This window comes from Carassius gibelio, chromosome B6, assembly GCF_023724105.1.
Source record: "Carassius gibelio isolate Cgi1373 ecotype wild population from Czech Republic chromosome B6, carGib1.2-hapl.c, whole genome shotgun sequence".
Classification (NCBI taxonomy): Eukaryota; Metazoa; Chordata; class Actinopteri; order Cypriniformes; family Cyprinidae; genus Carassius; species Carassius gibelio.
In genome coordinates, this window is record NC_068401.1 from 4,589,539 (window position 1) to 4,604,423 (window position 14,885).

The 14,885-nt window shown below is 42.2% G+C and overlaps 1 protein-coding gene across 1 annotated transcript; it reads left to right on the forward strand.

Moving 5' to 3' along the window:
* The first annotated feature begins 1,252 nt into the window (after nucleotides 1-1,252).
* Nucleotides 1,253-13,230, forward strand: LOC127960093 (phosphatidylinositol glycan anchor biosynthesis class U protein). Its single transcript, XM_052559643.1, has 12 exons — nucleotides 1,253-1,445; nucleotides 7,664-7,728; nucleotides 7,806-7,865; nucleotides 8,080-8,142; nucleotides 8,269-8,378; nucleotides 8,493-8,593; nucleotides 9,120-9,217; nucleotides 9,300-9,454; nucleotides 9,538-9,681; nucleotides 9,768-9,892; nucleotides 10,425-10,567; nucleotides 11,243-13,230. The coding sequence occupies exons 1-12, from the start codon at nucleotides 1,316-1,318 to the stop codon at nucleotides 11,354-11,356; spliced, it is 1,308 nt and encodes a 435-aa protein (XP_052415603.1). The 5' UTR covers nucleotides 1,253-1,315; the 3' UTR covers nucleotides 11,357-13,230.
* The last annotated feature ends 1,655 nt before the right edge of the window (nucleotides 13,231-14,885 follow it).

The following is a 14,885-nucleotide window of genomic DNA, read 5'->3' on the forward strand; positions in this document are numbered from 1 at the left end:
GTTCCAGCCCTGCCCAGAGCGAGAAACAGGGGCAGACTGTGTCTGGGGGGAAGGATTTAATGCGCTCTCCTCCCTGACTTCATTACATCCCCAGACCAACATCATCCCTCTTGGTTCAGACCTTGAACTTTGCAGCTTCTCCAGCTGAGACCCTCATGATCCTGTGTGAATCAAGCTCATAGTGGCATCTTTAAATGACCTGATTCTCTGGTTTATGACACACACACTCAGTAATCCTCTGACACACGCTCTAGTCATCTTCTCCCCATCAGCTCCATTTAGCCTTCACTGGCTGATGTGTCATATTATACGCACACGGGTTCTCCATAATGTGACATCGTATCCATAAATGTTTCTTTGGCTATGTAATAGGGATCCTTCTGGGTCAGCATGTCCTTGATATGTTTAGAAGGACTGTAATGGGACATAAAGCTGGAGTGCATGTGAACAAAATTAGTTTTACAAGCTTAAGGGGAGTTCGGGTGTGTTCTTGGGCAATACAAGAAACTCGTTTACTATCTTGGGCTATTATTGGTTTATAAACAGGAGCTATTGAGGGTTCAACCACTGCCATCTTGTGGTCGGTTTCGAATCCTGTTCCACATTTTAGTAAAAGTGTCCATCTGTAGTCATTCATCCTCACAAAAAACTTGGCTTTGTGTAGAAAACGAAATAAAATGTTCTGATTAATGTTCACCCTGCTCTGTATATGCGATACACCATCCTTACAAACCAGCCCACGTGACAAATGAAAACTTTATGATCATTTCTTTATGAAAAGCTATTATTTTAATTTAACCTAACACTTTTGAGAAGTGGTGAGAAGGTCCGTTAATAAATTCTTTATCGTTGCATTTTGTTTGGACATTAAAAGCTACAAATCATTTAGCAACTTACTTGCTAAAATAATACCAAAACAACAATAAAATGCATTGAAAAAGGAAATCAAAAACTGTGGAGCCAGTGGAGAACATTATAAAGAATTACTGTAATGAAATATGAAATCTTACAGACCAGCGAATAACATGATTGGCCAAAATAGGACACACACACACACACACACACACACACACACACACACACACACACAGAGTCATGTTTTGCTCACTGTATTTCGCTGTATTGTTAAATGAGTTCACACAAGGACTATGATACAGTATGTGGAAGCTTTCATTTGTTCTCATGCATTCCGAACTGTAATTTCCATTAAACTATCTAAAGCTCCCATTTTCTCCTTTATGAACGTTAGAGAAGGTGACGGTGAACTTCGTTTCCCAGAGTGCATCGCGCTGACAGCTTCTTCCTCGCGACAAAAATGGCGGCTCCTTTAACCCTACTGCTGATAGTAGCTGTTACAATAAGAGCCGTTTTATTCCGATCCAGTTTGGCAGAAATAATTTCAGAGAGGGTCGAGGTGGTGTCCCCTTTGAATGCTTGGAAACGAGGTATGATTATGTATTTTTTCTTTTTGGGAATGCTGTATACCGATGGTATGTAATGTATGGCAGCATTGCTGAGCTGTCAGTTTATGCATGTAATATATTTTCAGCAAATGATGTTTTCATGCTTTATTGTTAGTTACATTATTGTTTACTTGTATATCTGATTTTAAATATTCAGCATCAATGGAATACACAGATTTGTTCTCCACAGCCTGTTGTGGCACACAGCTTAATATCTATTTACTGTATGTCTTGTATTGAATGGATTGCATTAATGCAGATTGTTTTTAAGTTTGATTTTACATCAGATCCATGTTACATCTAACATCCTTGTTATATTTATACAGTCTGACAAATATGAGATAAACTGGAGTTCATTCTATGAAGTGATGTGATTTTGGTGCATTGTTTCAGTAGGGAAAACGTCTCCGGTTACTATCGTAACCTCGGTTCCCTGAGAGGCGGGAACGAGACATTACGTCAGCTAAGACGTATATGGGAACTCTTCCCTTCTCCACTTTCACTGAAATCTTATTGGCTAACGCCAGCTGGGGACAGCTGGCCAATTGACGCGAAGCATGCAAATACTGGCGGGTAAGCGTGCAGTATAAAATGCATGGGCGCGAAAATTACGTCAGAATCACGACTGAACGCTAGCACAGCTGATCAAACAGCGACCACGGCGGCTAACGTAATGTCTCGTTCCCGCCTCTCAGGGAACCGAGGTTACGATAGTAACCGGAGACGTTCCCTCTCGAGGCGGTAACTCAACATTACGTCAGCTAAGACGTATATGGGAACTGTATAAAATCCCGCCGTGAGAGCAGTGAAGATAAGCCCTGAACGGAGTCAATCACCCTCACACAAGCAGTACAGTTCTAGCCAATGGCCGTGTCGCTAAGAGTGCTTGCATCTGATAGGCGGAACTAGGCCAATGAGACATCTGCTCCGACCCTAACAAAATATGCATAACTTCAAGCAACATATCGAAATCTGCACTAACCAGGGCAGACACAAAGCAATAAGCACTCAAGCATGAGAGTTAAACAGAGTCGACGGCGTTTGCGGTGACTGCTGCATAAACCATTTAAACCATAACACAGAGTTAGCAGCCATGGTAACCACTGTATAGCTGGTTATAACAGCTTTAATGAATAAAAATTTAACTCACCGAAAAACATGTGACGCTACAGAGGGTACATCCAGCTTGTAAAACCTGGCGATTGTGTTCTGGGAAGACCAGCCAGCAGCAAAACATAAATACTGGACAGACATACCTCTAGACCAGGCCCATCAGGAAGCATATATAATGTCCTCGCAGAATGAGCTCTGATGTTGAGGGGGTAATCCTTCCCCTGGCATTTGATAGCGTCCACGATCCAGTGAGAAAGTCTCTGTTTAGAAACAGCACGTCCCTTATTACATCCACCAAGCACACGAACAGCTGGTCCGACTGACGAAAGGCGGCCGAGCAATTCATATACATCCGTAAAACCAGGGTCCTGGCGCTCTGAGCATCAGCGTCACGCGAGGCTGACGGCTCAACAGATAAGGCGGGCAGGGAAACAAAACGGTGTATAGAGTGACTTAGAAACGAAACCCGGTCTCGGCCGGAGAATGACATTACAGTCGCCAGGCCCGAAACCAATGCAATATCGTTCACCAAACACTCACGAATTCTCCAAGGCACTTCGCTGAGGCGAGAGCAAGAGGCAAGGCAGTCTTCAGGGAAGCTCCTTAACCACAATCGAAGCTAATGGCTCGAACGGTAATAAGAGATAGAGCCCTCAAAACTAGAGCGAAATCCCACGGCGGCACGGAGGGCGGCCATGAAGTACACAATCGACTTGCTCCCCTGAGAAAACTGAATACCAGAGCGTGCTTACCGATCGTTTACCCGTAACCGGGGAACGAAAGCGGCAATAGCGGTCACATACACCTTCAGCGTGGATGGTATCAAACTCCCGCTATCCAACTGTGCTGTAGAAAGCGCAAAACATCCGACACGGAACAGGTCCCCGGGTCAATATAAATGTTCTCGCACCATTTTGTGAAAACTCACCACTTCTGCGCGTAGCAGCGAATGTTTGATGATGCTCGCGTCTCAGTAAGTGTGTTTAGCACTCGTCAGTGCAGAGAGTCCCGCTCATTAGGGTCCCCGCAGCGGCCACACATGAAGGTTCCACAGCTCGGGGCTGGGGTGCTATATTGTGCCATTCGCCTGAGACAGCAGGTCCTGCTTGAGGGGGATTCGCCATGGGGGAGCCATCAGTAACTCTCTCAGGTCCGCGAACCAGGGCTGATTCGGCCAGTTCGGGGCCACGAGTATAACTGATGCTTTCTCCTCCCTGATTTTGCACAACACCGGCAGAATCTTCACAGGAGGGAATGTGTAAGCCTGGCTTCCGGCCAGCGCGATGTCAGAGCATCTCCCAGCAGGGGGAGTGAGATAGCAAACGTGTTCTCGCTCGTGGCAACAAATCCACTTCCTCCCTCCCAAATCATTAGATCTGATCTTGGGTGAAGCCAACATCTCCTTGAGGAATCCCGTTCCTCAAAAGCATGCTCACTCCACGGTCCAAAGTACCGGGGATGTGCGACGCTCCTATGGAGATTAAGTGTCGGTCCGCCCACAACAGGAAACTCGCTGCCTGTTTGAATAGAGCTCTGGAGCGCACGCCGTCCTGGCGATTTATGTACGAGACCACAGACGTGTTGTCGGTTTGAATCAGTACATGTTTCCGCTCCAATCTCGACCGAAAGGCTTGCAGGGATATTAGGACACCGCTTCCATTATTCCAAACGGTTTATGTGTCACCTTCTCTGTGACTCCGACCACAGGCCCAGACGCACTGCTCCCCAGCCTAGATTCGCAGAGAAAAGAACTCCTGGGCTGAACATATCCGGGCTGTTCCACGGTCTCAGAGTGCTGACGCAACTGTGAATGACCGTAAGTGCTTGTGGACCGAAGACCACGCCCTCGGCGGAACTCGAGTTATAGCCAAAACTGTAGCGGCCGCAATGTAGCAGACCCAGATGGCACACTGAAGAAGCCGCCGCCATCAGTCCCAGAAGCCTCTGAAATTCCCTCAGTGCACACGACCTGCCCAGTCAGAAACAGCGCAGAGTCGATGAAATGCTCTAGAGAGAGATGGGCTTGTATCGCCATCGAGTCCAAACATATTCCCAGATATGTTACAGTCCGACTCGTAAAAACACGCTCTTCTGCATATTCACACGCAGTCCCAGCGTATCCAAACGGCGAAGCATTGTTTCCACGTGACTGATAGCACATCTCTTGAGTGGGCTAAAATCAGCCAATCGTCCAGATAATTCAACATGCGCATTCCGCTCGATCTGAGGGGAAATTTCGCTCTATCGCTCTCTCTCGAGCAGACTGAGAACTTCCTGTCGCAGAACAGGACGGTTTTGGGGCAAAGTCAGTGACGGGACCACGCCATTGAAGCGGGGAGGTCTGCGTTTGAATTGGAGAGAATATCCGTCGTGAATTATTCCCAGTATCCACGGTGAAACGCCCGGGATAGCCCTCTTACCGTCCATGAGATGACACGGCGGACGCGTTACGTCTACAGCCACTGATGGCTTCTTTTAATCAGGGCCCCGCCCCCGCGAGGCTGGAAGCACTGGCGGGAGGGCGGGCCATGGTGTGACACTCTTGCGCCATCGTGAGGCCATTATAATCATGGACTGTGGCTCTGCGCTGTTTGAGACAGGGCGAGTGACACAACGTTGGGTGCAAGAATTTGTATATATGCTTCCTTAGTACAATTTTTACTCACAAAAACATCATTTAAACAAATATAGCAATTGTCACCCATAGTGATGTGGGGGACATGATGCATATGTCTTTGTGGTGTTGGCACTCTCGCTCCTTCGCGAGGCCATTATAATAATCGGTTGTGGCTCTGCACTGTTCTGAGACAGGGCGAGTGACACAGAGATGAGTGTAAGAGGAAGTAAAGCTCTTTTGTTGATTGTAACATGCTTTTATTGTGGAACTCACACAAACAGCATTCAAACAGACATATAGCAATCGTCGCCCGAAGAAACATGGGGGACATGATGCATCCGAGCATTGAGGGTGACACCGTGTTCATGTGGTGTTGGCACTCTCGCGAGGCCAGTATAATCATGGGTTGTGGCTCTGCACTGTTCTGAGACAGGGCGAGTGACACAGAGATGAGTGTAAGAGGAAGTAAAGCTCTTTAGTTGATAGTAACATGCTTTTATTGTGGAACTCACACAAACAGCATTCAAACAGACATATAGCAATCGTCGCCCGAAGAAACATGGGGGACATGATGCATCTGAACATTGAGGGTGACACCGTGTTCATGTGGTGTTGGCACTCTCGCGAGGCCAGTATAATCATGGGTTGTGGCTCTGCACTGTTCTGAGACAGGGCGAGTGACACAGAGATGAGTGTAAGAGGAAGTAAAGCTCTTTAGTTGATAGTAACATGCTTTTATTGTGGAACTCACACAAACAGCATTCAAACAGACATAGCAATCGTCGCCCGAAGGAAATGGGGGACATGATGCATATGAACATGGCGCTTGGGGGCGGGGCCTCCCGCTCACTCACTCTTTCACCGTCAGGGAGACGGCTCGTATGGCGCGCTGGCTCTCTCGCGGCGCGAGATCCTCAACTGACCCTGACGTTACCTTCAAGGCTCTTACCACTGCTGGTTTTGGCAGAAACGAGCGTCCGATTCAGAGCGGGGTGCCACAGCGGGTTATTTTAGCTGGTTTTAGAGCCTGACCCGGTGCATAAGAATCTCGCAGAGAAGACTGGGGTGAGCGACGGGGTATCACATGGCTCATACTTTGGCGCGCTTTCTGCGTCTCTGAGAATAGCTCCATGACGTCACCAAAGAGGCCGGAGGGAGCAACTGGAACGTTTAGGAGCGGCCTACGGTCTGCGTCTTTCAGGACAGCTAGGGTAAGCCATAGGTGCCTGTAAAGATGACCATGAGCTCCGTGAAACAGCTGAGCAGAGCGCTTAGTAGCAATCAGCGCGAGATCAGTTGCCGCGTGCAGATCCTGATGACGTCAGCGCTACTGTGCCGCCGTTTGCCTGAAACACCTTGAGTATTGCCCTGGCATGAAGAGCAGAAGCTGCACTCGCTCTTTCTAGACTGTGGTCCGGACCAAAAGCAGAGGGAGACGAGCACAGGTGTGTGGTAACAGTCTCCTAGACGGGGGGGGGAGGGTTTCCGTCCCGTCCACGTGCGTGATATGGCCTTCGTAGCAGAGTGGGTGCGCGCCGATTGGGGTGCAGCCCACGATTTCACCACGAGCTCTTGCATGCCTAAATGCCATCTGGTAGCAGCTCGACTGGAGGAGCCACGAGTCTAGTTACCTATCACAGGCTCGTCATGTGCGTTGCAAACGAGACTCAGCTCCGTGACGACCTTTCCGAAGACCCTGACGAGCTTCTCCTGGAGGTCTCAGGGCCCTCTTGGTCGGGGCGGTCCCACTGAGAGGCCCAAACCTTTTTCGACGTCGAAGCGACATGGAGTCGTTCTCCTCGCCAGCTCCGAAGAGGACTTAGTTCGCGGAAGCTATAGTCCACCACGCCGACGTCAAACTCGTCTTCGGGCGGGGGAGGGCCCACCAGCGGCTCGCTGGCGGCAGTGGGCCTCATTCCCGCCGTCCTCCGAGCCACTCTGGCTCTGAGGGCGCGCACTGGCAGCTCGGTACAGTGGGCGCAAGTGTGGTCCGTCTGAGAATCCCAGGCAGGTCACACAGAACTGGTGAAGGTCCGAATCTAGCATTAGCAGCCATCGGATGCGGAGAGGAAAAACAGGGTGAGTAGTCCTCTATTGCAACTTCCACGATGACTTAGATAAGACTTCTAGCGTGAAGAAAGAGATTCTAACGTAATTTTCGCGCCCATGCATTTTATACTGCACGCTTACCCGCCAGTATTTGCATGCTTCGCGTCAATTGGCCAGCTGTCCCCAGCTGGCGTTAGCCAATAAGATTTCAGTGAAAGTGGAGAAGGGAAGAGTTCCCATATACGTCTTAGCTGACGTAATGTTGAGTTACCGCCTCGAGAGGGAACTTTACAGATCTGTTTCAGTTACAGTAGTGTTCACTTCGCTGCCTTGAATAAAATGACTTGTGTATTTAGAGAGAAATGTCCTTAAATTTGTTAGCTGTTAAATGCATAATATGATTGATTTTTTAATTAAACAGTTGTAGAGGGTCTTGCCTTGTTGGATCTGGGGGTCTCGCCTTACTCAGGAGATGTGTTTCATGAAGTAAGTCATTTTTTTTTTTTTCAAACCTTTTTTTTTTCCGATGTGTTTAATAGCTGTTGTTTTTTTATTTCTTCCAGACACCCTTTATGATATACCTCTTTCATTTTACGGTTGACTATGCAGAGATTGTTTTTATGGTAAGTGCTTATTTTGTTGATTGTCTTTCTTGTTTCCTTATATCATTAGACCATGCAAAAATGGCAATTGGTAGCAACAATCTCAAATCTGATTTACTGTTAAATTTTCCAGGTTGCTGTGAATTAATATCATGGTTTATAACTATTACTGTTCGTTTGTGTTTTTGTAAATTTCACTTCTTGTAAGTATGCTCATGTAACGTTATGTCTCCAGATAGCAGATGGAATCACAGCGGTGGCTCTTTATCTTTCAGTTCAGATCTATAACAAGGATGTGGTAAGTTATAGCTAACATTTGTGTTGATATCTGTGTATGTGTCTTAAGTTAGAGCATATGAATTCATTATATTTTCAAATTATTAAATGTATTATTAATGAACATTTATCTTTGTGTGCTTTGTAGTTTAGAAAACAGAAATATGCCTTGGAATCGGACCGGTATCCTGCCGACTGTTTGGAGCTCCTCCGCTCTCCGAAGGAAATGTTTTATATCCCCCTCAAGGTTGCCATGTTGTAAGTTCTGATCTGGCTTTAAATCAAGATCACGCTATCGCTTTTTTAATTTCATAAAAGAAACTCAGCCTTACAAGTAAGGTGCATCATTTAATTTCCCTAATTGTCTTCCAGTTATTTGTTAAACCCCTTCACCATCCTGTCTTGTGTGGCAAAGTCAACTTGTGGGCTGAACAATGCCATTATTGCTCTCTTCATTTTCTGTACATTAAAAGGTGAGTGTTCTCTGTTTACACTTAAAGGAAAAAGATGATCAGTTTCCACAAAAAAATTGAAATGTCTCTTGAGCAGCAAATCAGCATATTAGAATGATTTCTGAAGCATCACGTGACACTGAAGACTGCTGAAGATTCAGCTTTGCATCACAGGAATAAATTACATTTTGAACCATATTCAAATAAAAAAAAATATATATTTTAAACTGTAATATTTTTTCCAAATATTACAGTGTTACTTTATTTTAATCAAATAAATGCAGCCTTGGTGAGCATAAGAGACCTTTGAGAATCTTACTGACCCCAAACTTTTTAACAGTAGTTAATATGCTAATTATGATGTAGTTGATTAATAATCAGATGTGAAGTGTGTCACAAAGATCATCCAAAACACATTTAGGATCAGCAGTCTTTGATCTGAGTAATAATTAAGAAATGATCAGCTGCTCATATTTGACTGTTATTTATTATAATCATATGAAGTATAACATAATTGTCTGTGGTTTACTGTATGTGATTTCATCAGGCAGTGCCTTGTTGAGTGGGATATTGCTGGCCTTGGCTACATATCAGTCCATCTATCCTCTGACCCTGTTTGCTCCTGCACTCCTGTTCTTCCTGCAGGTGAGAGTCTGAACTCATGAAGAAACACTGCTCTGATGGCCAAAATGAAACATCTCTCTCTATCTCTCTCCGTCTCTTTCAGAGGTTATATATCCCAGTGAACCCGAGGAGGAGCAGTTTCTGGTATTTCACTCTTCAGTATGCGTTCATATATGTGGGCAGTCTGGTGGTGATCACTGGACTCTCTTTCTTCCTCCTGGGCTCCTGGGACTTCATGCCTTCTGTCTATGGATTCATGTTAGTCAGCAGTCATACGCCACATGCTTTATCTCCAAATACAAATGTCTTATTCAAATATTCACTGTGTGTGTATTCCACAGATTATCTGTTCCTGACCTGACTCCAAACATCGGACTCTTCTGGTACTTCTTTGCAGAGATGTTTGAGCATTTCCGTCTCTTCTTCAGCTGCGTCTTTCAGATCAATGTCTTTTTTTACACCATCCCGCTCTCCATCAAACTCAAGTAGGTCCTGCATTATACCTGAACATGAGCGATGTATTTATTTAGCATGTATAGCACTCTTATGGGTAAACGATTCAATCAAACAGGGAGCATCCAGTGTTCCTCATCTTCATGCAGATTGCCATCATCTCCATCTTTAAGTCGTACCCTACTGTGGGAGATGTCGCCCTCTACATGGCATTTTTGCCAGCCTGGAGTCACCTTTACCGATGTGAGTAGCTGTTTCATTTAGACATGTTGACTGATTTGATATTGAAACGGGAAAATGGAGAAGAGCATATCATGTAAATTGAGCAAAATATAATTTCGTTTCATTTCTTTTGTGTGGGTTTTTCTTTGTGAATTAACCAAATGTGGAGTGTATCCCGTGCTCTTCAATATATTAAGCACTTTTTCAAAGCACCTTTACAAATAATGTGTGTACTATTTTCAGATTTCATAGGAAAATCAAAATTGAACATGGTAAAATGCGATAAAAAGGGGACACTGCAGTTCTATTGGCAGCCGAAAACAATGTATTCGCGGAATTTTAAATAGACGCAAATGCAAGGAGTTGGGCTTCTGTGAATGACTGCTATTTAAATTCTGAGGAAATATGTAGACAAAAGCATCCAATGCAGATTCCGTGCAAGCCTGCATAGACATGCACTCGGTTAACTGGATAAAGCTGAAATCTCCTAAAAAGCTTTTTACTTTTTGTAGAAATGAGTTTGCTTTATTTCTTTCTTCTCTCTTTATTTCAGTTTTGAGGAACATCTTTCTGGTGTCGTGCGTGCTGTTGGCATGCTCCGCTCTCTTTCCTGTGCTCTGGCATCTCTGGATTTACGCTGGCAGTGCCAACTCTAATTTCTACTACGCCATCACATTGCTCTTCAACTTTGGACAGGTAAAGAGTCTTGATAAGCCATTTCAACTAAACACAATAGCAAATACAGCTGCCAAATTGTCTGGTTTGCTCACAAGTCTTAAGTTAATCAAAACTGGTTTCTTATACCTCTTAGCCTCAAGGTACAGTAAGATTCTATTAATTATGCCATGACAGAAGCTGTCATGCCAGGTATTTCCTGTACTCATGGAGGTAGTACACAAAACCTGATGACAGAAAGATGATGGCTATAAAATGTAATGAAAAATTTAATTAAAATTACATTTATGCATTATGCAAATTTATGTTGTTTGGAAGGTCAACTGCAAAGATGGCAGCAGTTATCCGCTCCTAGCTTCTGGTGTTTGACCGGCTCAGCTACGACAGTGTTTACAACTAATTGGCTGTCAAATTATGGGTGGAAAAATCGATGTAGGAACAAGGTTTCATTATTCATTAACTCGTATTAGTTTCAGTTAAACAGTCCCGTATTAGGTTAACCAAGACAGCTGGCACACCCCACATAACCCGTGAGGAACGTGCACCTCACAATCATGGAACAAATTTCATCTTTTTGTAGATTTTAGAAGTTTGGGAGTTGTCCGTTTGACCTCAGAATGAAAGTTCATTTAGTGAGCACTGTTTTAGTTCACAGAACTGCATGAACTGATGTCATGTGTGTTTACACCATCACAGATCCTCCTGGTTTCAGATTATTTCTACGCCTACCTGCGTCGAGAACATCACCTGACACACGGCCTCTATCTACAGAAGAAAGATGGCACTGAAGCCACTCTAGTGTTAAAGTGACCTTCTTTCATAAGACTTGGAGACCTCACCGACTGCCTCACACCCGATATCTTTGCTTTTTCAATTTCCATTCACACTACATTTTTTTTCCCTCTCACATCCGTTTGCCTCCCCTTTGCTTTTTCCCCATTACTTTCAGCATTGTACCTCATGTTTGAATGTTGACACCACCTTTTGGATCAAAGCTGTTTTGTACAAGACTTTTTGATAATGGGAGCCGAAGTATCTGAGTGCTACAGAACTTAACTATTTTGGCTCCCATGAGGTGGCTACAAAGTTATTTTCACTTTTGTTTCACTTGTCTTTCATTGTTTCGAAAGATTTGCCTTCTTTATTAAACTCCATTCCAAAAATGAGGTTGTTTGGCTGGACTTGCAGTTTGAAGTCATGGTCAGCAGAGGGCGTAACACGAATGTGGAGACTTCAAGTTGAAGACCCCCTCAGCGCCTTTGTGGATATTTTACCTGAGAGTATGATATGAAGAGATGGTTATCTTCAAATGTTCTCTGAATGCTTTACTTGGTTATTGTTTTTGTTTTTTTACCTATTAATAATGCAAGAGGATTAAAGGTTGGTAAAATATTCACATTTGATACTAAGTTTGATTGTTTGTTTTATGTTCTTAAAAAATTAGGGATTAAACTGCACTGCAATTTTATTCATTTTAAAATTGGCCCTGATTTGAATTTGGTTTATTGTTCTGTTTTATGATTGCTTTGGCATTAGGAATTTACCGTCTGGATTTCCTTTGATCTGTCCTTTTGATCTAGCACCAGGGCACGTGAACCGAACGATTGCACACCTGTATAACCCGTCACTCTTGTGGTTCAACCATCCTTCTAGATCTTAGATGGTGGAATTTTCCATTGCCTGTATCGATTCTAGACTTTTCTAATACTCGGCCCTTTGGTCAGGTAGGAAGACGCAAACATCCGGGTGGCTTTGATAATCAGGTCAGTGGTTTCAAAGTCTAGTGTGTGGAAGTCATCTCTAAAGTCATAAAGATGTAGATGTAGAACATATGCTTGCCATTTCATTTCTACATGCACTGGCATAGCTTATCGCACCTTATGTTGACCTTAAATGACATTTATAATGCAAATGGATTTCCTAAAACAAATAAATGAATTAGCTTTAAAATGTAAAAAGACTTGTTTTCACAAAATACATTTTCAATTAGCTTCTCTTCCCACATTGGCTATTTTTTTTATGCTTAAAACTAAAACATCAGTAATGTAAAAAAAAAAAACAACATGTTTTATATTAAGTATAATTTTAAAGGAAATTTAATTTGTTTTGACACTAAGATATTGTTACTGGACAACAAGTCAGAAATACTGATTCAGACAAGTTTTTGTGAAGTATAATACACAGCATTTCGATTGAAACTTCTGACTTTGATCATATTGAGCAGTTGTTGTACTTGCAAGTACCATTTTCATTTTTTCAGTCCTCATGGGAATTATTTATTGTGTTCTTTTGAATTCATTTTACTCTTTTACTTTAGTTGAACAACAGACTAAAGTTCATAAATGTGCTTTTTTGATACCAAGTAAGAAACATTTGAATGGCCAGCGAAATGTGAACATGTATGTGGTTGGCACAATTAAGGGCTTCTCTCCTGCTCACTTCAGGGAATCTTTATCTTAAATGAAATTTGAAAAACTTCAATGTGTTTTCAGGAGTTTTTATTTTTATTTTGAATGCCTGCCAGCGGTTCAGAAATGTGCACACTGAAGTATTACACATTACAAACCTTCATTTCACATTACTCGTGAAAGTTTGACTCGTTTTGGATGTCATAACACTGATTTGAAATCATCTGTAAATGATATGGGCATTAAAATGTCATAAAAGATTATTTCTCAGTTGTGTTATTTTGTTAAACCCTGGTGATTCTAGATTTAAGAGATTTTGTCAAAACTTATAAAAGATCCACCCTTTATGATCCGTTATTTGGGTGTACAAAAGCAGTCTTATGATCTGTTTTCTTTAAGGAGAAATGCTGTTTAAATTAAGCTTGTCATGTGTTTTTATGTAGAAACCAGAAGTATAATCTATCATGTCAGCAAGTGTTGTGTGTCCCAGTTCAAGTAGTTACATACCACTGCTGGGATCATGACTTGATGAGTGAACTAATGAATAGACTTCTTAGTAAATTTGAAGGGTTCTATATATTCTATAGATGCTATAGGTTTTGTAAAAGCTATGAATGAAATACCTTTAGGTATTAGTTGTGAAATACCTTTAAAGACTGTCAAAATGTTGTCACAGTCTTTCATGCTCTGTAGATCTCGCTGACAGATGACACTGAAACAATGTTGAGTGCAGTAAAAAAAAAACAAATAAAATAAAAATGTTGACAATCAGGCATTTATGCCACACCTGCTTTAGTTCACCAAATACTTTAAGCTGTCTATAGTGAAGTCAAGAGATTTAGCATTATTCCCAATTATTTCATAAACTCAACCCATCTGCACTATGAAATTCATGTTTGGTGTTTAGGTCATTTTAAGTTTTTTTTTTTTTTTTTTTTTTGCATACAATTTACATTTCTACTCTGAAGTATAGTAGTTATTAAGAAGACTACATATTTGCTTCTTGGCATTTGCAACAAACTACATTAAATTTTAAGTCATTATTGGGATACGTCAGTCACGCCAGGTGAAAGTCAGAATGACACTGCATAAATCACAATATTTTTTTTTTTTTTTTTTTTTTTTTTTTCATTTGCATTGTTTTGGTGTCCTTTCACCTCTTTCAGTGGATTCAATTATTACTTAACCACAGGTTGTTAAGCTTTATTATATTTATCTTGAGATGTTTGTTTTTAGATTATATTTAAATATTTATCTTCATCTATAAAACTGTCAAAGTATCCATAATAAATCATAGTTTGAGTTTATATTTGATAGCTTTCTTTGACATCTGTCACTGTAATCTAAGGTAGGTCATACTTTAAACAACTAATGTTAACATTAGTTAACAATAGTTGAAACCAACTAAAACTATGAGTAATACTTCCATAACATTTATTAATCTTGGTCAATGTTAATATCTACATGTAATACAAAATGTTTTAAGATTTCAAGTTAATATGATATTAATCATGTGTATATTTTAACGCTACCCAAGCAGAAAAAAGTTATTGTTTGCTGTTAGTTCATGATACCTATGATAACAAATGTATACAATTATACAAACCCAAGTTTGCTTAACATTGTAATTGCTTTTCATTCTCATGGCCTCTGTGCAGATTGTCTAAATAATGTTGCATAAGCATTTACATAACTTCTGAGCTACCATGACAACTGCACGTGAGCCGCTGAATCAGATTTTCATGTAACCATTCTTTCGCTCTTGAGCTGATGAAGCGATGCCTTGTAATAACACAGACTTGGTTCTCTTTGTGAGTGCCGTTGACTCTTGGATAGACTAAAGAGAAATGCTTTCAGAAGCCTTTTGAAAAGGGCCCCTCATTCTGTCTAACTGGAAACTTGTTGAGTCATATGCTGACTGGCCAGCAGGA